Raw genomic sequence first — 20,525 nt, 5'->3', positions numbered from 1 at the left:
TTTATTAGTTTGAAACTGAATTCCAATAAACTTGAAACTGAATCTAATATTATGAATCTGAATTCACTTGCAACTGAAACTGTATTTGAGCCTCACTAAAAATTCAACTTTTTATGTACTTTCAATTTCAGCTCTCTCAATTCAAATTCAGTTCTCTCAATTCAAATTCAGTTCTCTCAATTCAATTTCAAACCACAAAATTCCCTGTTAAGGTCATAGATGGGTCAAGGTCATTCAGTAAGAGCAATCGAGTACAGATGCACAGAGCTCGATCCGATACCGATAGTTATGGGGCTCCTTTCCCGCTGCTCCGTCCAACGGGGGGGGTGTAGTGCGTTACGTCCGAGTCGGCCAGAGAAAAAAGAAAACGTTACATTAGCTTGTAGGGATTTTGATTAATTCATGTTAAACTGTGATTTTAATCAGGACACTATTTTTGGCTAGCGAAAAACATGCTTAAAACAAAATGTACTAACCGGAATAAATTAACAGCCGACTCCTAATAAGTTTTTTCTATGTCGGGGCTCAAATTTACAGTGCAGTAGATAGAGTCACTCTAGCTTGATTGACAGGTAGCCACAGACTTGTCAATCACATAGTAGCCCCGCCCTAAAGCATACCCTGCTTTATCGTCTATTTTCCTCTAAATAGGATCGGAAGTTACACCTTTAAATGAACATCATGCTGTGTTGAAAAGGACTTGAAACTGACGATTAAGATCCAAAACTCACAAGAAAAATGTTTAATGAGATAACTGAGGAAACTTATTTTGCCATTATTTCTGATAGAACTGGGCTTCTTTATCCAGTGAAGTCGCCCTCTGCTGGCTGTTGAAAAGAATGTAGCCTTACTCTGCACTCGATTGCTTCTTCCTCAAGGACCTTGACCTGTCTGTGACCTTAAAAGTGAATTTTGTGGACTGAAATTGAATTAAGAGAACTGAATTTGAATTGAGAGAACTGAATTTGAATTGAGAGAACTGAATCTGAATTGAGAGAACTGAAATTGAAAGTACATAAAAAGTTGAATTTTTAGTGAGGCTCAAATACAGTTTCAGTTGCAAGTGAATTCAGATTCATAATATTAGATTCAGTTTCAAGTTTATTGGAATTCAGTTTCAGACTAATAAATTCAAATTCAAATTATGCTATTCAGATTCAGTTTTTCAAGTTAAACAATACAAATTCAAATTATTCAATTCAAATTCAGTTTTTTAATGCAATTGTTCAAGTTGAGCAATTCAGATTCAGTTCTAAATGATTCAAATTCAGTTTCTACTGACACAAAAATCAGCCCATACTATTCCTCATTCGTTCTTTTGCCCCTGTAAAGCACCTTGTCAACCTTGTTTTGGAAAGGCCCTAAATAAATAAAGTTTATTATGTTAATTATTATTATTACATGGACAGTAGAGTTATAATTTACTTTAATAACTTTACTTTGTAAAACAAAAAAATATGGCAAGTGAAAATAAACAAAATAAATCGTTTTAAAGGGATATGGATCCATTGGCTGGGAGTGAAAAAAGTGAACAGAAGTTTGACAGAAAACCTACAAAGTATGATGGAGATTGAGAAAAAAGTCATTTTGTGTTTGAATGAGTCTGGCCCCAGCAAATGTCACTGTAATGACTGAAGACCCGATGTCCATTTCCATCACCAACCACTCTCTCTATCTCTCTCTTTCTTTCTCATTCTTTGTCATTGCCTTTTCCCTTTAAGTGCACTTTCGCCCACACCACTTGGAAATTGATTGAAACAAAATGTCACAATTATGCCCTGTAGCTTGCCGCTTCAATTATTCATCAATTAGGGGCTAGGCTCCTTTTTTTTCTCTCCTCCGAGCTGATTTTTCATTCAGTTTGCTCGAGATGTATGGCTCCCCTGCTGTTAACCAGTCCAAAGTCATTAGTTTCTGGGTTTGCAATTAAACCTGATGCCTTATGCATGAGGCTCCGACTCAGTAGACACACGCAGCAGCGGCCGCAGCAGCTAGTGAACGAGCTACCGAGCTCTGGAGGCGTGGATGGGAAATTAATTTGCTAGAAATGAAGTTCTCTGCCTTTCCCTCCCTCTCTCTCTATCTCTCTCTTGTCTGGCAGGTTGGAACAGATGCCACTGGCTGGAGATGGAGATAGAGATGGGGCAGCTATGGAGTCAGTACAGCTTGAACAGCACTGACAGGGGAATAGGATCTCACTAGAGTTACACAGCCAAAATATGAGTCAGGTGATAAATTCTAGTAAAACTTTCATTTAGGTATTATTAGAATTAGACATTAGAATATGTCAGCAATGTCTGACTTTACTATATACTGCCAGTTTATTAGATATGCTAAGCTACAACTAAAGCAGTCTAATACAACAGTCCTATAATAAAATGTGTTTTTCTGTTAAAACTATTGGAGGATGTAGTTTGTTATTGTTCAACTGAATAGCATTATACAGATGGGTGTTTCTGTTATTTAGGCTACTCTTTTTGTATAGATGAGGTGGACAAAACAATAGAAACACCTGTCAGTATAACACACAATACAAAATTGAACTACTATTACTAATGTTTGTACCTCCATTTAGGCTTTTTATTGAACACATGGTGAAAGTATCCGCAGGGTTTCCAATTATACAGTATATTACATACATGAACTGACCAACCAATGTGAGAAAAACAGCTATATTTAATTTAGGTATTCATAGGCTTGTAGTAGTAGTAGTAGTAGTACACAAGTACTCTGTAGTAAGCAAAGTCACCATGTACTGGCTTGTATACAGCTGTTGCAATGTTATTATTGGCACACAGCATAAATATACACTACAGGCTACCAACTGAAGCCTGCAGTAAACATTACAGTAAAACTGGGTCCAACTAGATTGCCAATTTTCAATGTTCATTTGATGCCATCTAGTGTCCACAGAGTTAAATGACATCTGTGAGATTTTCAATGCACAAAAACCTCATAAACTAAATATCAGTTATGGAAGAAGAATTCAGATCCTTCACTTTAGTACTAACTAAAGTGATACCGCCTTGTGAAAATACTACACATATATTACATATAAAAGTTTTTCATTCAAAATCCTACTTAAGTAAGAGTGCAGAGGTATTACTAACTAAATTTACTAAGTTAAGTATCAAAGTAAAAGTACTTGTTTTGCCCCATGACTGATACATTATTATAAATGACATATATTATATGTTGTTAACACTGTTGTCATTGGAACAAACTTTGACTGGTTTACATACAGTTTTGTAGTTTAACCATGTTTTGAGTGGACATCACTCCATGGTGGAGCTGCAAACACACAACTGTAATGTATTTTATAAACTGATCACATGTTTTCTATTCTAAAGGACCAGTGTGAAGGATTTAGTGGCATCTAGCAATGAAGTTGCAGACTGCGACTAACTGAACACCGCTTGCGTCTGGGATGACAACCTGGGAATGAGAACGGGTTGTGAAATGTGTTGGAGAACCTACAGTGACTGCAAATTCACAAAAAACATGAAAAACCTGAAAGCCCCTATATACAGCCGGTGTTTGGTTTGTCCATTCTGGGATACTGTAGAAACATGGCGGTTCAACATGGCAGACTCCAAGGAAGGTGACCCACAGCGTCTGTAGATATTGATTGAAACAATCATTCTAAGGTAACAAAAACACAATAATTCAGGTGATTATACACTAATGAAAACATACCTATGAATATCATATTCAATTTCTACCAATAAATCCTCCTAAATGTTACACGCTGGACCTTTATTTAGTAATTATGTTAAGACCATTCATTTTTTCAAATAAATATAGTGGAGTAAAACGTACAATATTTCTCTCTGAAAGTGGAGCAGAAGTATAAAGTAGCATAAAATGAAATACTCAAGTAAAGCATACATTAAAATGAAAGTAAATGTACTTAGTTACATTTCACCACTGCACCATATAATTATATTTCAACATAAGTAACTACTGACAGAAATGCACTGTCTCTGTGAGGTATCTCATGTCTGTGTCTGTAGCCACAGTTTAAGTTAAACAAACAATGTGATAGTGATTGAGATCATAGAAAGTACCTTTTTAATAAACTTGTATTTATCTTTTAGCAACACCATAGTAGGAGTGTCCATCTGCATTAAAGCACTTGTATGAACAAAGAAGGGCCCGCACTGGAATAGTCAGCGAACTCCTCACTTTTACGTCCTGTAACACACATAAACATGACAACGTATATTTCATTAGCCACTACACATCGTATCCTATTAAAATGCAGTATCACTGACGCAGCCATCTATGCCTTAGCAGGTGCCATAGAATCATATTCATTAATCACAATCTTTAAGAAAATCTTTTCACACCTTCAGTCTGATAAAATGCACACACTCCAGCCAGGTGGTGAGGAAGGGGCCCAGGCAGAGCGCACAACGGCTGCCATTGGCCAACAGGTCAGTCAGGAACGGGTAGTGGGGAAGCATCCTGTGGACCAGAGAGGACCTGTTCCTGTCCTCCCGCAAGACAAATCTGGCAACCAGTTCCTGGGAAACAAAGATGAAACAAGAACAATGAGGTGCAAATACACAAATATAATGTTAATGAGTAAACACAAAGCCATACTGTGAGACATCTTACACAGTGGATGATAAATATGGTAAGTGTTGTTGTTCACTTTACCTTTAATGAAAGCACCTCCGCATCCTGCACTGATGCCATCGGCTCACAGCGCACAAACCTATTGCCTTCACAGTAGACCTCCTTCAGGGGCAGCAGGTGAAACTACACAGAGCAATGGCCTGTCATACAGTGAAGTTGTAATTCCATATTTTTAAATTTAGACTACGGCACAGCATTGTGCAGCTGAATTATACTGTTCAATGTACCTCAACAGGGAACATGGACAGCTTGTTCCCAGCCACATCCAGAACTTGGAGTTTGGCCAGTGTCCCAATTCCCTGGGTGAAATGTAAGGCAAGTGTTATGTATCTGGCACATCGCACAGTAAAAAGGTAAGGCTTAATATGTGGATGCCGCTTAATATCCCAAAAGCTACTTTATTTAAATATAAACTGAAATTCTTTGAGTTAAACATGAAAAAAACTTGGAAAAAACTGTCAAATGTGTTGAGTTCTTTTTTTTTATTGTATGAGACATTTAAATCACATCAAATGAATGAATACCCACCTCTGGTAGGCTGGTCAGCTTGTTTCTGGCTACATACAACTTGGTTAGTTCTTTACACTGGTACAGCTGCTGAGGTAGCCAAGACAAATGATTGGAAGTCAAGTTTATCTCAGACAAACTCGTGAGATGGCCCAACTCAACAGGAACCTCCTCCAGCTTATTGTCCAGCACACTGAGACGTTGAAGCCTACTCAAACTGACAGGAAAGACATGGCATCTGTGTTTTTAACATAGAAATACATATTTCTTGACCAGAGAGAGAGATGAAAATAAGTTTATCAGCCAACCACAGAGAGGATTCAGCCTTACACATAGGGTTGCAACAGTGTGAGATTTTCACAGTATGATCATTATATATAATGGTAAAAGTTATTACAAAATTATTGTGATCATCAGTTACAATGAGCCTTGAAGGAATGAAAACATTTGTGACAGTCTTTGTAACAAGACTAATACAGAAGAATTAAATACAGCAGATAAGTAAATGTACTCGGTATGATAACCGTCAATTGTCATACCTTGGTATATCATGATATAAATATACCTGCTGCAACCCTACATATACAAATATTAAATGCAGGTATGGAGATAAAAGTACCTTTTAATCTCTGGTGGAAGTCTTTGAATCTGATTGTGATTCAGATTGAGGACAACAAGGTTCTGTAAGCCACCTGTAAAACATAAATATGACAATAAATGGGTTCATTTTAGGTAGTTTTTCTTTAGGGAGGGGTTGGGGGTGCTAATCATGCAGAACGGTGAGATCTTACCTATCACCTCAGGTGGCACGACTGTAATTTGGTTGCTGAATAGATACAGCTTCTTCAAGGACTCCAGATGGCCCAAAACAGCGGGAACCTCCTTCAAGGCATTATTTCCCAAATTCAGCTCAGCCAGCTTGCAGGCATTTCATAAGAAACAATATTTAATCACAAATCTGCGTGGTGTGGTGTGAAACATTTAAAGAGTTATTTTGGAAATGCTCCAGCGAACAGATGAGCTCGGAGCGAACAACCCGGAGGAGACTCACGTGTTGCAGGGAGAGCAGCTCGGCGGGCAGGGCGCTGATGGAGTTGTTGTTCAGCAGGAGAACCGAGAGGTTTGTTAATCTGGAGACACACTTGGGAACCTCTTTTATTTTCTTCGAGGCCAAAGTTAAAGAAGTCCCTCTACCGTATAAAGCTCTGACCACTGACTCAGCCATTTTTTTTTGCAAAAACCAACGTCGAGCACTCGCGTTCAAGTTTCCATGGCGACAAGACGCTGGTTGACTTGCACATGAGGTGCTAGTGGCCTCTAGTGGTGACATCTGGCTATAGCATGGTGTTTCCACGTGCTTCAGTTTGTTGATAAATGTTAATGTACAATTCTTAGTTCATAGGAGTTTCCTGTTGTGGAAGAACTTCTTAGATCCTTTACTTTGGTAAAAGGAGAAATACCCCAATACAGAACACTATTACTAATAAAAGCACAGAGGTGTTATCTGCAAAATGTACAGTGAAAGTACTCATTATGCAGGATGGCTCCTTTAGCAATGATTATTACTGATGCATTAGGAGTTTTGATGTAGGTGGTCGAGGTGCTGGTTTGTGCTATTGTCCGTGTAAGAGCTATTTATTATTTGTATCCTATTAATGTAAATTGTTGTTTTTTTTTGGTTTTTTTTATAGTGCTGCACTTTTGCTTGGCAGCAATTGACAAAAACAATGTTATCTGTGCAGATTGGAGTATGTATACAATCAGAAACAATAGTGTCAGGGACTGAGAAGGTCTGCGCGCAGGGGCATTTTGCTCCAATGCACCTGCATATGAAGTGTGGATACCAATATATAGAGAGTACAGTGGTAGCAGGCAGTTGCAAAATTATGGTTTCAAAAGTGGTTCAAACGGATTTTTACCAACTCTGAATTAACAGAGAGAGACCATTTGTGGTCAAAATGTCATGTCTGTGTAGAATAACAGAACTGGGACAGTTTGAGACAGTAGTGTGCAGGTATTTCTTAATTTTTTCTGTACAGATATTTGTTGCTAAACACCTGCAAATAATGAATTTGATGTGTGTGTCCCTCTTAAGGTGATTATCAAATAAATGGCTATCTTTCGCAGTATCATGCTGAGAACAGTATTAATTTAAAAATCAATAAAGACCATTTTCCTCATCAGACATATTAAAAAATAAAGCACTGACATACCTTATTAGTATTGTATGTGTTTATGTAACACTGATATGATTTACAAGTTCAACAATTCAGTTCAACAGTGCAAACGTCGAACAACCCCTCAGTGCTGACATTAGGTTGAGTGGCATGCATGATCAAAAGCTGTTACATCCTGCCCCAGAGGATTTGGATAAAACATGTGTTACACCATTGCTACTCAGAATGAGCTAAGGGGAACCCTGTGGTCATTGGGACAGACCAATACAGTGCAGTGTAAAATCATTAGCACATTTAATTTCCTTTCTCTGCTATTTTTCATTAGCATACTCTTCTCAGTTTTATTAGATTTCACTTTCCCCACCGATAGCTTTTGACTTATAAACAGAAAAGCACTATTATGCGTTTAATGCAGCATTCCTGATTGCCACCTCAAGGTCTTCAATGGGGGGGGGGGTCTTCCTCCAAATACATTTGTATTTAGGGGCCCTTGGTGTGAGTGGTTTGAACACTCGCTGTGTTACACACACTGGTTTATGTCACAGCAAGACGGAGGCGTCTCTCAGCTGTCCTCTGCATTGACTGGGTCCTTAAGCCGCTCCACAGAATTATAGTGTTCTCCCAGTCCATAGGCATGACGCATATAGCTGCGAAGAATGAGATAAAATATATTTAGAACTTAATAATAATCACTTAATATAGTTTATGTAGAGTTTATCTAAAGCTGCTTTAGTGTGTGATATCAATTTCTTAATATTTACATGTTATTACATGAGGAGCCACACTTGCCATGTTATGTCCCTCATGAACAAGTATAGTACATGTTTTGAATATCAATGATCTTAACTGGTGAGAGCAATGACATGCTCTATGAGAGAAGACATTTGTTGAGCCTATCATAAATGCGTATTTTACATAATTACAGTTTATATTTAAAATGGCAGAAGGCAAAAAACTGCAATAAATGCTCTGGCTGATGCCACCGCAGCTTTCCAACCTAATATAAATATAATCTTTTCAGCTTCATATACAAATCTTTCTACAAATTGAAGTTATATTTTAATAATTATACTAATATGACTTTAAGCCCTAAGAGACATAATAACATATACACAACGTACACAAGGGTGATGGGTTCACTAGCAAATTCCTCCCCAATTTTTATAGTTGCCGAGTTGGCCTGGATCACTTCTATTGGCAAGCGCAGAACTTGGGTCAAAGCTCGCAGCTGTTCGGGAAAAGACAAAAAGAAGAAAATAATTACTGAAAAAGCACAAGGAGCACTAGCACGGTGTATCTGGGACAGATCTTTTAACAGCTCACTTCTAGTTGTCCACCCCAAGATGCTGTGTGCTCCACGTCGCTGCAGTATTTCTCAAACTCGTCTGGAAATCAACAAACACACTTGAAATGAGTGCTGTGCATGCACATAAATACTTTCTCAAAACATAATGTTGTATGGAATATCTATGCATACCATCTGTGGTCATTAATATGCCTATGGCAGATTGTTTCTAAGAACCAAAACTAACATAAAGGTCACCTGTTGTGTACATATCACCAGTGTTGGGATTGGTGAGGAAAGGCAGGAAGTCATCGGCATGGCCTCTCATATGCTCAGCAGTGCGGGACCGCAGTTCTTTCACACTCATGATTAATCCAGGCTAGAATAAAACAGAATAGAACATGTACTTTCTTGTGTATGAACTTCTGTGGCAAATAGCGTACGCAGTGCACGTTTGCTTATCACATCTCTGATTAGGTATCCAAACTAGAGCTACAGGTATTAATACCCCTACAACAATATGTACCTTTGATCGCTGTGCCAGCTGATCTTCAACAGCACGGTACATGCAGTGGCCATCAGAGGAGATCTCCTTGATCTGAAGCTGCTGCTGCGTGAGTTTCTCAGCCAGCATCAGACCTTCCTGGTGCCGCACACCCTGCAGGTTTTGCACCTCGGCCTCTGCTATCCTGCTCTCCCTCTCCTTCTCCTGGGCAGCCTTCTTGTCCTGAAAAGGATCATAGATATAGATATGGATATGGATATAGATTATAGGATGAAAGATGATAGAACACTGAAATGTTCTTTGTCCATTGTATAATGACTATGTCAATATACAGTTATATATTTGTGGGAAATAACAAACTCGTCCTATTTGAGGTGGAGCTTGTGTCTCACCCTTCTCTTCTGGGCCTTGGTTACACGTGGCTGTTTGACATCTTCTTGTTCTCCATCCTCCATCTTCATGGTCTCCACTCCATTTAACACCTCATCCAACTTGTGTGAGTGAGTGAGGAGAGCTTTAGTTATTTCGCAAAATGACGTTTATCTAATAAACAGACTTCATGTACGAATAACGAGATACAATCTTACACCTTAAAGGAAAAATGCATTCTGTGCACACTTTGCTCGGTATGCATTTGCTTCTTTTATAATGTACCTACAACTAATTAACATCTCTGTGTAGTTTGAAACAATACATGTGTTAATAACAATACCTGTTGTGCAATAAATGATACATTGTGTTGAAAAGGGTACATCTTTTATAAGGGAGCCATGTCTCATAATGTAGAATCTATATCTGCCTGCAGACATTTACCTTTGAGTCAGCTGTAGATTTGAGTTGCCTAAATTCCTCCTCATGTTTCTGGCTGAGGTCAGCCTCTAGTTTGGCTATCTCCTCCGTCAACTGTTTCCTCTTTTTCTTGTCATTTTTGGGGACTGCATTTTTCATGCTCTGGATCTTAGCTGAAAATGAAGCACAAGAGCAGATTGTCTGACCAAACAATACATCAGTAACCCCCCCACACACACACACACACACACACACACACACACACTATGTACAGAGTTAAAAAAATAAATCAGACAACCAGGATGACCAAAATGAAAAATACACTCAATGCACCTTAATGTTTGTGTATTGGTTAGAAAAACAGAAAACATTTATGTGACAGAAACCTGCTGCTGCACATCTCTCCATGAGTTAAATAGAGCTTACACATTGTGGCATTTCAACCCACAGAGATCCGTGCAGCAGCAACTGTCTGCTCTCTGTGATTCTGTGTGACTTTTACCCCTAAAACTACAATCCCTGTGAGCCACTAGAGAAAAACACACTGCACAAATGGTCTGGCAAGTACCTAAAAATTATAACATTATTCTTGTTATAGTTATGGGTCCAACAGTGTGCTGAGAATGGTCTCCTGTGGAATATTTTCTACTTCTTGCCTTGCTAGTGGTTTCATTGAGCTCCATTCCAGGGAATAAAACTACACATGAGATGCAAACAAACTGATAGCAAAGGTTACATTTTAACAACAACCAACGCGTGAGAACAGGTCACCTACCTTGCATATCTTTCTTTTCCTTGCGGTGCTGCTTTGCCAGCTGCTCCTCTGCTGTCTCCACTGTCTCCCCCTCCATAGCTGGATATTCCTCACTTTGTTCAATGGCAGTCTCTGAGAGCTGAATGAAGCTGACAGCCGGCAGGTATACAAGGTAAAATGGTGTCCGTGTTATAAAATATGGTACAACATAAGCAGGAGATAAAAATATTTATTCCACAATAAATAAAATGTGCTGATATGGCCTTATCCGGAAGAGACGAGGGAGCAGGGCGGAGCTTTGTTCTTCTTCGTCCCGCTAAACTCGGACATTAACGCCACTATACCGCCACCTTTCGGCTTGGTACTATATTACAGTTCTGTCCTGTCACTGTTGTTACCAGAATCTGGTCTTTTGCCAAGTATTTATTGACATGCAAGGAATATATTATATGATATAACTGTACATTCAAATAACACTCCATTTGCATAAATATTTATTTGATCAATGTGATACATTTCATGTAGGAGCTTATCTTTCCTCACCAGTGAGGGATCCATTAGATAAAGGGGAACTGTATTGGTTTTGTCATCTCAATTTTTTATTTGAGATTATGTGAACAGTTTCGAAATGCTTGTTTCACTTTCCCTGTTTTTTGTATTTTACAAATATCAAATCCCTCTTACTTCTTCTTTTTTAATCAACCTAGGTTCTGATCACGCCAGTGAGTCACAAGATAAATTAAGGTCAGAGGTTAAACCTTTTAACCTCCTGAGGACCTTCAGGGAACATTTCCCACAGGTTTTGTAAATGTTTTATAAAAATATCTTTCCAAGAACTTTCCTAAGACCACTATAACTAATGGTAGATGTTTGCAAAACACAAAACAGGAACCTTTAGGGTACACATACCTGTGCACTTTTTTTTCTTGTGAAATAATGTATATGTTCACCTCATCAGCTGATCCAATGAAACAATCTGAAAAAGAAAAATACTTATTTGATTGAACTGCTAGCCACTGATATTCACACTAAAACTATTGTCCTATAAGTGATAGTCCTATAAGTGATGAATATAAAAAAAAGGAGGTTGAGAACCATTTCTTTAAACATCAGTTGCATGGTTATAATAACATTAACAAAACTTGACTTATCTTGACCCAAATATGGATCCTTGTTTATGGACACATGATGTTCAAAATATACAGTATTACTAGGCAATATATTCAAAGGTAATGTTAATGTGCAATAAGTCGATTAAGGTGCAATACCCAGGTCAATGTGCAATTCACTTGATTATTATGTCATTCTTTGTCATTATCTATAACTTCTGCAATCTTAAAACAAATTACTATTTTTATTTATTTTTCTTTTGTATATTTCTGTCAGCAATACTGTGGAATATGTTTACAGTTACTTTGTATATAGGCTCTTATTATCTTATTATATCTCTTATTTCTATTTTTATTTTTTATTTTTACTTTTACTATATGTATATACCTATACATCCATTTCTATTCTATGGTGTTAGCTCTTGCATTATAAGTACTATTTCTTTAACGCTGTGTGAGTGGAACAACTGTAACGAACCAATTTCCCATAAATATGTTGAAAAATATGTCATGGAATCGCATCATTACATCGATTACTGTCACCAGTAGAAGCTGTTGGATTTATTGATCTCTAATTGGCTGAGGAGGAGATTTCTGGAGGGCAGACGCGCTGTGTGACGTGGCACGGGGGGCGGAAGAGCTTGTTTGTGTTTTGGTTCTGAGGGGAAGTTGCGAGAAGAAAGAAAGGAAGAGACGTGACGGGATTGTTGAAATTTATTTCCTTGGTTCCCCAACAGCACCTCACCACCGTGTCCCCGGGCTCCGTGTGTAAATACTACAGCGGTGGTATTTAAAGTTCAAAACATCGTCTGGCTCTCAGGTAGCGTACTTTACGTGAATCGACAAGTTGTGGTTTCCAGCTGGCTGACTGGCTAACGCTAACGTTAGCTAGCGCTGTCGTTAGCTGGCTTCAGCTAATGTCGGTGATGTTTGATAGCTATGGGAATGCAGAAATACAAGGCCTTTGTCACGTCCTGCCAAGTCCAGTCTGTGTCGATGTGGTGCCAGAAGCAGTAGTCTCGTATAGCAAGCTGTATGACGGTATGATTGCAGTTGACTTTGTGGTAGCTAACAGCTAACTGGGTGGACTCAGGTCAGTGGGAGAAAGGCTAACAGTGCTAGCAAGCTAACGTTGGTGTTTGTTAATTGAGGGATTGGTTTACTCCCCATTAAATATCATTAGCCAGCCAGCACAACGGTACAGTTTGATAACGCCATCTAGCCATTCAACGACCAGCTTGTTAACCCATCGTAACGGTACTTGTGTTTTATGTAACGCTAGCTGAGCCTGTTTTTGTATGTTTCTCTTAAAGTGTTTGGGAGGCTAACGTTACCGACCAGTCAGACAGCTAAGGTTGGCTAAAAGCAAGCAAGCAAGTAAGTAGGCTAACTAGCTAGACAACAAAAACAATTTGGAAAATGGCGTCCCTCTCTAAACTCTAAACAGACTCATACTACAGCTGACATGAGCAAGTGTGTTTACAGTCAACTAAAGACAGTCAAATCCACAGTATTTTGTGAGCATTGCGGTGCGCAGCGCTTGTTGACAGTCCCTGTCATGAGTCTGAGTAAACGCAGTTTCTTTTGCGGATTTGTTTTCATCTCGCTTGTCTCCATTTAAAAGATTTCTTGTCCATTTTTTTTTTTGATTAAAGTACAGGATAAACGCCTGATCTAACTACATCGTTAACAGCCTCACCAGTCACTTTCATAGGCTTTGGTGTCCCAAAGCCTTTTTTTATTTATTTAAAAGCACAGCGTTCTTCCCCATTCCCTGGTTTGTTTTGTATATTAGGAAAATAATCGGACATGTGTATGAATGCATTTAGTAAACTTATTTAGACATTAATTCAGCAAACTTATTTAGACATTAATTCAGCAAACTTATTTAGACATTAATTCAGCAGAGCCTGTGGTATTGCAACAGAAGTTAAAGTTTTACACACATTTATTTTACAAACATTTGCTTTAGTTGTCCTATTTCTAGACTTTTAAAACTACAGCTATGAAGAGATTGTACTCTTCATATGCGATCCAGAGATAATATGTTGATGCTGTGATGTTTGATGACTGACAGCAGTCTGCAGTCATGAAGCCAGCACTTGACAGACTGACACCACACTACAGGTGATTAGACTTGTCTTTGCTTTATTATATAGATACAACTGACTATACTACTACAGTATTAAGCATCTGTACTTTCCAATACAAGTTCATACAACAGCCTTTTATAATATATAATATAATACAATACAGCAACATCATAAACTCTTGCCTCAAACGTCACCATAGATGCCATCAACACCAGGATCAGTAAAAATGTGACTCGTATGCTTTACCTAGGTAGCTTTTTTGCAGAGCCATTGTACTTTATTGCCTTAGAAAGCTGACCATATGTGAGTATGATACGGTATCTGTATTTTTTTTTTCAGTAGGCATATTATCTGTCTCCTGGATAAGGGAGTTGGTTGGGGGTGTACGGTGAAATTCCTAATAATCATTTTTGTGGTTAGGGATAGGATTCCACAAATCATGCTCAGGACAGATACTCTCTGCAAAATCAGACGTAGACTGTGATTATCTCCTGACAACAGCCGTCTGTTGTATACAAATTAGTCAGCAGTTCGATCCTAAATAGGTTACTAAGAAATGCATGAATGCATGGCATGTACCCATACAGAGGTTCTCGCAGTTGTAACACGCTCAAGTAATGTGGGCGGGTGAAAACTCTTGAAACTGTTGTGGTTCTTGACAAGGGTTTCTTTGCTGGCTGTTACTGTAATGATGTGGTGGGATTTCATTGCCTCATTCATATAGGCACTGTGGAAAAACTGCGTCAGTGATTACACAATTATATTTGAGCATGAACTTTAAACGTTTCAGGTACTTTTAACATGGAGTTACTTAAATTACTTCAAACTACTTTTAGAAATAAATATATAAATGAATAAACAGAAAGTAAAGGAAACCTTATTTTATTAACATTTAAATGTATCCACTACATACTTTGAATGTAAACTTATTATTTCAGAGGTGAAACAATATATATATAATATATAATAACTTTACACACATTTGTCTACTTTTGTTGTGGGAAAATGTAGCTAGGGTGTTACAAAAACTGTGTGGCCTCTGAAAAACTTGAAGTGTGATACTACTGGTCTGAAGGGTGTGAAATGCATCACTTAATATGCACTGGCTCTGTTTTGAGTTGAGTTGATTGGCATTGTCAAAGAAAGTGTCTTTAACTACAGTAAAAGTGCTGTCTAATGTTCATTTTGATAAACCACATGTACTATATTAATTATTATTTTCTTGTTTAGTCTTGTTGAGCTGCATCATTAAGGCCAATGTTTATATGTATGTTTCATTGTCTTCTCCAAATATTCTTCAGTATTCTAGAAATGCCCAATATCACATGTTCCTAAAGACAATGCAGTCCAGGTCAGGGCTTATGTTTTGCACAGTGACATAGTTGCACCCTCTTCACTTAAACAGAAGTAGATCAGTCTTGCCACTTTTTTTTCGAGTGCTAGAAGTTTATTTTTATGCACTGTATACACCTAATCTTTTGGCAGATGAAGTCCCCTAAGTCATTACTCAAACCACCACAAACTTCCCAAGTAAAAGGATATACTGAATAGTCAGTAGGTTTTATTTGTGTATGTGTCATGTCGGAAACAAAATGTTTTGTTCTATTTTGAGCCGTGTAGAGTCCCTCAATATATCAAAACAAAGGGGGAAAAAATGCTTATTTAAGTAACTGCTGTCAGCTGTAGACACTGTTGTTGTTAGTATTTTGTTATCACGCTTGAATTTTGTCAGTGTTTGAGAAACTTGGACTGTTTACATAAAATGCTGGAATATATTTCACTCTAAGCAGATATGTTTTGTTACGTTTATTCTGAGCAAAATTTAACACATGTTAATTACTTGCTCATAGTCGCTATACCTATTTCTTCTCTTGCTTCTTGCAGCAGAAGTCCTGATAGTGAGGCACACAGGACTCCAGGGGATCTGACTAGGTCATGGCCAATCGGGGAGGAGCTACGAGACCCAATGGACCCAATGCAGGGAACAAGATCTGTCAGTTTAAGCTGGTGCTGTTGGGGGAGTCAGCCGTTGGGAAGTCCAGCTTAGTGCTCCGCTTCGTCAAGGGTCAGTTCCACGAATTCCAGGAGAGCACAATAGGAGGTGAGCTTCACGTCAATAGACCAGGCTATTTCTCATGAGCTGCCAGTCGCTTATAGATCAGACGGGTATACTCGTGTCTGTGCTTGCCGGATTTTTCCTTTGTTCAAGCATTTACTAAATTATGTGAGATTCAGGACAGGTGGACCTCCTTACAGACAATTGGGTCCTTTGTTATTGTCACAACAGCACCTTAAAATAAATGTTCTAAAACTCCAGTAAAAATAATTTGCAGAAGTTAACCATTTTATTTTGTAGTCCGTATCATTGCCACATTTATAAAGTGGAACTTGAATAGAGTTACAAAATCAGAAACATCTGTCTCTTTTCCACTTTCATTTAATTCTACAATGGGGGCTACACTTTGTCTCACATAATAGAAACATTGATAATGCTTTGTTTGGATATATTTATTACCTGTTTTGTTTACATGGCATTGTAAAGTGCATTGTTTTGGTGTAGATATTGATTATCTGAAGCTGACTCACCCCTCACCTCATCCTTTCCTTTCAGCGGCCTTTCTCACCCAGACAGTGTGTCTAGATGACACAACAGTGAAATTTGAAATCTGGGACACTGCAGGTCAGGAGCGTTACCACAGTTTGGCCCCCATGTATTACAGAGGAGCACAGGCCGCCATTGTGGTCTACGACATCACAAACGAGGCACGTTCATTCACCCCAGACTAAGTTGTTCATACAGTTTTCCCAACATTACTCTTTTTATTTAAGTTGTACAGATGATACTTGCCATGTCCTCAAGATGCAGTCAGATTCCCTTGTACAGCAAGTTGTAGTTTAAATTCAGCTGGTGGGCTATATGAAAATGTCTGACTTTGAAGGGAAATATCTTCTAAAGGGACTGATTACATGAAGGTATTGACTCACTATTTTCTTCTATTTGCAGGAGTCTTTTGCACGGGCAAAGAACTGGGTGAAGGAGCTGCAAAGACAAGCTAGCCCTAATATAGTCATTGCTCTGTCAGGCAACAAGGCTGACCTAGCCAGCAAGAGGGCTGTCGACTTCCAGGTTAGAGCAAACAAACTGTGGCTTGACCGTCAGCCTTTTTGCATATCTCTAGGAATACTGATCTCCTACTTCGATTGGTTATTGCTGTGGCTTTGTTTTATGTGATCACATCCAGAACATGCATTACAAGTGATCATTCTATTAGTCTTTACTGCCAAGACTTGCGCATCTAATTGTCTTTTCTTGTCCCTGAGTGCACGCATGTGTGAGGACATATGAAACAACTTATGGTCATTTTGTTGACAGGATGCCCAGTCCTACGCAGATGACAACAGCTTACTTTTCATGGAGACGTCGGCCAAGACATCTATGAATGTGAATGAGATATTTATGGCTATTGGTGGGTAAATCTTGACACTTACTTCAAAGATTTTGCCAGTGTATTTGTAAAGTGGTAATCAGAGCCAAATTGTTGAATCCTACAGATATTTGTTTGAGTGTTTATTCTGCTGAACCGGGGGAGGTGAGGTTGGGGTCTACACCCTGCAAATGAAAGGTTGCAGTTTCTTTTATTGTTTGATTTGTTTTGGTTTTTTTCCCTTCAGCAAAGAGATTGCCGAAGAGTGAGCCTCAGGCTCCTGGACCCAATAGCGGTCGGAACCGGGGAGTGGACCTGACAGAAGCTGCCCAACCAGCCAAGGCTCCATGCTGCAGTAACTAACGTGAAGAACGCCTTCCCCCCAACCAACTTGTATAGCAGTAACTAATGTGGCTGATACCCCGAATGCCACTGCAGTTACTAATGCAATGTGTTGTACTCTTATCTCCAATTCTCTCATTTGCAAAACAAGAAAAGATGCCCTTTGCCCCCCTCCCTTCTTTTTGCAGTAATGAAGTCAATGCCATTACACAGATCTCTGCCTGATTTCCTCCTCACGGCTCTGCTGCTACCTGGTTAAGCCTCCTAACCATTCTTTCCTTCTTTCTGCCATCCAGCTTGTTACATCTATCAGTTAATATTGATAGATTAATGGTAGCAGATACTAGAGACATTAGTGCACCCTGCCTTCCATCATCTTCCTTCAAACGTGTAGATATGACTTTCATTTAGAGGAAGTGGTCACTTCCCTTTTTCTGGGATAGCTTTAGACTTAACTACTGCATTTCTAATACCAGTCTTGTTTTTGTTCATTTTTTGATAATCTTGTTAATTATTCTTTGCTATAATTTTGTCAAATTATGGGTGCACATACTTGTATACTTACATGGCCTAAAATAGAAAAACAAAAAACTATGTTTTACCTTTTGTCTGCAGTTGCACAGAAAAATGTCTGTTAGAGAAGAGGAGTTTATTCTTGTGAATCTGAGAAAGGGGAACGGCGGAGGGCAGAGAGAGAGAGAGAGAGAGATAAAGAGAGTAACCGAGTAACCCTAAGCTCCACACCTCTCTCTTCCTTTTGTCTTAAAGTTTAAAAACATTCATGAACTGTAGTCCTTTTAGATTCTCTCTCTGATCCCCTCTGCTTGCCCTTGCTGTCCATGTCCTTTCCCCCACGAAACCCAAAGTAGCACTAGTGTACATTCTCCTCCACCACCCTAAGGCTCCATTGTGGGGCCATGCCTGCTTCTAGCTGTCCCTAGTGGCATTGTGCAATGTTTCACAGTATTTACTCTGTGACCTGAGTGTCTGCAAGGACCAATGCAGCACAGCAAAAAACCCCGTTCCACCCAGCTTTCTCCACAACAAGGCGCCTCTGAGGTACACACAAGTGTCACCACCTCTCCATCTCCTGATGCAGTGTCCTTTCATTAACCTTGTATAGACCACCCCTTTGTGGTCACACTTGGGCCTCTTGGTTTATGTCTTTGGAGGATTTAGTTGATGCAGATGACGTTTCCCATTGCGTTCATGTTACAAGACCATTGCTGGGTTTGCACCTGATGGAAAAGCAGCAGTAATGGTAGTGAGTTGGGATTTGCAATATGAAAGGCTGCTTCATGATCACCTTTTGAATCATAATTATTTGTCATCTTCTCTTGATTAGAAAGTGCTTTAGACACAGTCGTGTGTCAGTGTGTACAAACTGGGCCTAGGCGGGCTGGCTGATGACAGATTTCATCCATAGACTCACTCACACGTGCCCATTTATGTGCGTGCGTGTGTGTTTGAACACATTTGCACATGAACACACACATTTGCACATGAACCCACACATTGCATTGACTTTTTCCCCCCTCTGAACCCTCTCAGACCTAAACATCTTTGTACATAAACACACACACAGTCTGTTACACCTTTTTACCATCCCACCACTTTACATTGTTACATGCAGTGACACACACACACACACACACACATACAGTACATATGGTCAATAACTCTTTTTACAGATCTGTCTTACTCATGCCTTGCACTAATGATGCTCATGAATATATCTTGTCATAATTACAGCCAGTGTGATATAAATATATATATATAAATATAAATATATAAATAATATACTGTAAATAGGGTGTTGCAGTGTAGTCTACCTTTTTTTCAATTTACCAGTGACAGGACTAACGCTTGCTAGGGAGTTGTCTAGATAATCATAAAAAGAACTGTACAGTTAGCAGATACAACAGCTACAATCTGGGTTTAGAGTTTTGTTGCTGTTCCTTTTTTTTCACACAAATGGTTAAATTATAATCAGTGGTGGTCTTTATAAATGTATGTAGTGTTATTAACAAAAAAAATGAAATTGCATTTATTTAGTCTTCTGTCTTGTACCTTTTTGTCAAAAGAAAAAAAGTAATACCCAAACATTTTGGTTTCTATTTTTTAACATCTCTTTCTTGCATTTCACTAATTCTTTTTTTTTTTTAGTGGTATCAGGCTACGATGCCTTGTCCAGTACCCCTGCCTGTAAGTAGACCTGAATTTCCAGAGACACTGGTTGTAAAAAGCTCCAGAGGAGTCAGACACAATACAACACTGTTTGATTAACCAACAGTCTGTCCCTCCATAACATCTCAGTAACATTGTGAAGATATTGTAGGAACAGTGTAACAACTATCAGCTGGCACGATGGTGATTCATGAATAAATGAATTAACACATAATAAGGATGTAAATTGTATGTTTGGTTTTTTTTGCCGTGAACACTTAACCGCAGCCGAAAACATTTAAATGCAAGCATTTTACAGTACTGTTATGTAATGACCAAATAAATACTGAAATAAATTTGATCATTTATTTTATTTTTGCAATCTCTGTGTGTGTGAGAGTGTGTGTGTGTGTGTGTGTGTATTCCCGCAGATGATCATTGTTTATAGTCTGAACAGTTTTTCTTTAATTTTTGGTTATTACAGGTTCTGACTTAGTATTACTCATTCTTACTGCTCAACTTGACATTTAATTGAATAAAAAATGTGGCTTATCTCTGACCTTTAACCTTAAAATTCTTCTCCAAATGTATACATTTGATTGAAATTTCAGATATTCTTTCACTGAAGGATTTTAACAAAGTGTTCTTCTATTAACAAAAAAAAATGGCTTTCTATATTTTTAACATTATAATTAATTTTAATATGATCTATTCAATATTATTTACTGGTAT

At 38.5% G+C, this 20,525-nt stretch overlaps 3 protein-coding genes across 6 annotated transcripts; 1 reads left to right on the top strand and 2 right to left on the bottom strand.

The window, feature by feature from the left end:
• Window positions 1-2,553: 2,553 nt before the first annotated feature.
• lrrc69 (leucine rich repeat containing 69) lies at window positions 2,554-6,427 on the bottom strand. Of its 2 annotated transcripts, none has more exons than XM_051390522.1 (9): window positions 6,200-6,427; window positions 5,940-6,066; window positions 5,768-5,840; window positions 5,170-5,365; window positions 4,869-4,940; window positions 4,663-4,764; window positions 4,350-4,526; window positions 4,068-4,194; window positions 2,554-3,642 (listed from the first exon to the last, which is right to left on the bottom strand). In XM_051390522.1, the coding sequence occupies exons 1-8, from the start codon at window positions 6,371-6,373 to the stop codon at window positions 4,087-4,089; spliced, it is 1,029 nt and encodes a 342-aa protein (XP_051246482.1). In that variant the 5' UTR covers window positions 6,374-6,427; the 3' UTR covers window positions 2,554-3,642; window positions 4,068-4,086. The 2 variants fall into 2 exon arrangements, with proteins under 2 accessions (XP_051246482.1, XP_051246481.1); XM_051390521.1 differs by having other exon boundaries at window positions 2,554-3,615; window positions 6,200-6,426.
• Window positions 6,428-7,362: 935 nt separating this feature from the next.
• otud6b (OTU deubiquitinase 6B) lies at window positions 7,363-10,959 on the bottom strand. The gene is made up of 8 exons (XM_051390523.1): window positions 10,680-10,959; window positions 9,929-10,077; window positions 9,508-9,606; window positions 9,137-9,337; window positions 8,869-8,989; window positions 8,649-8,710; window positions 8,447-8,553; window positions 7,363-7,972 (listed from the first exon to the last, which is right to left on the bottom strand). The coding sequence occupies exons 1-8, from the start codon at window positions 10,753-10,755 to the stop codon at window positions 7,888-7,890; spliced, it is 900 nt and encodes a 299-aa protein (XP_051246483.1). The 5' UTR covers window positions 10,756-10,959; the 3' UTR covers window positions 7,363-7,887.
• Window positions 10,960-12,410: 1,451 nt separating this feature from the next.
• Window positions 12,411-20,166, top strand: rab5aa (RAB5A, member RAS oncogene family, a). Of its 3 annotated transcripts, XM_051391234.1 has the most exons (7): window positions 12,411-12,587; window positions 13,081-13,144; window positions 15,745-15,961; window positions 16,472-16,623; window positions 16,865-16,987; window positions 17,234-17,327; window positions 17,533-20,166. In XM_051391234.1, exons 3-7 carry the CDS (start codon window positions 15,796-15,798, stop codon window positions 17,646-17,648), a joined length of 651 nt encoding a protein of 216 aa, XP_051247194.1. In that variant the 5' UTR covers window positions 12,411-12,587; window positions 13,081-13,144; window positions 15,745-15,795; the 3' UTR covers window positions 17,649-20,166. The 3 variants fall into 3 exon arrangements, with proteins under 3 accessions (XP_051247194.1, XP_051247193.1, XP_051247192.1); XM_051391233.1 differs by lacking the exon at window positions 13,081-13,144 and having other exon boundaries at window positions 15,748-15,961; XM_051391232.1 differs by lacking the exon at window positions 13,081-13,144 and having other exon boundaries at window positions 12,412-12,587.
• Window positions 20,167-20,525: the final 359 nt, after the last annotated feature.

This window comes from Dicentrarchus labrax, unplaced genomic scaffold, assembly GCF_905237075.1.
Source record: "Dicentrarchus labrax unplaced genomic scaffold, dlabrax2021, whole genome shotgun sequence".
In the NCBI taxonomy this organism is placed as follows: domain Eukaryota; kingdom Metazoa; phylum Chordata; class Actinopteri; family Moronidae; genus Dicentrarchus; species Dicentrarchus labrax.
The sequence above is the reverse complement of the archived record's forward strand: the minus strand, read 5'-3'. Positions and strand labels throughout refer to the sequence as shown.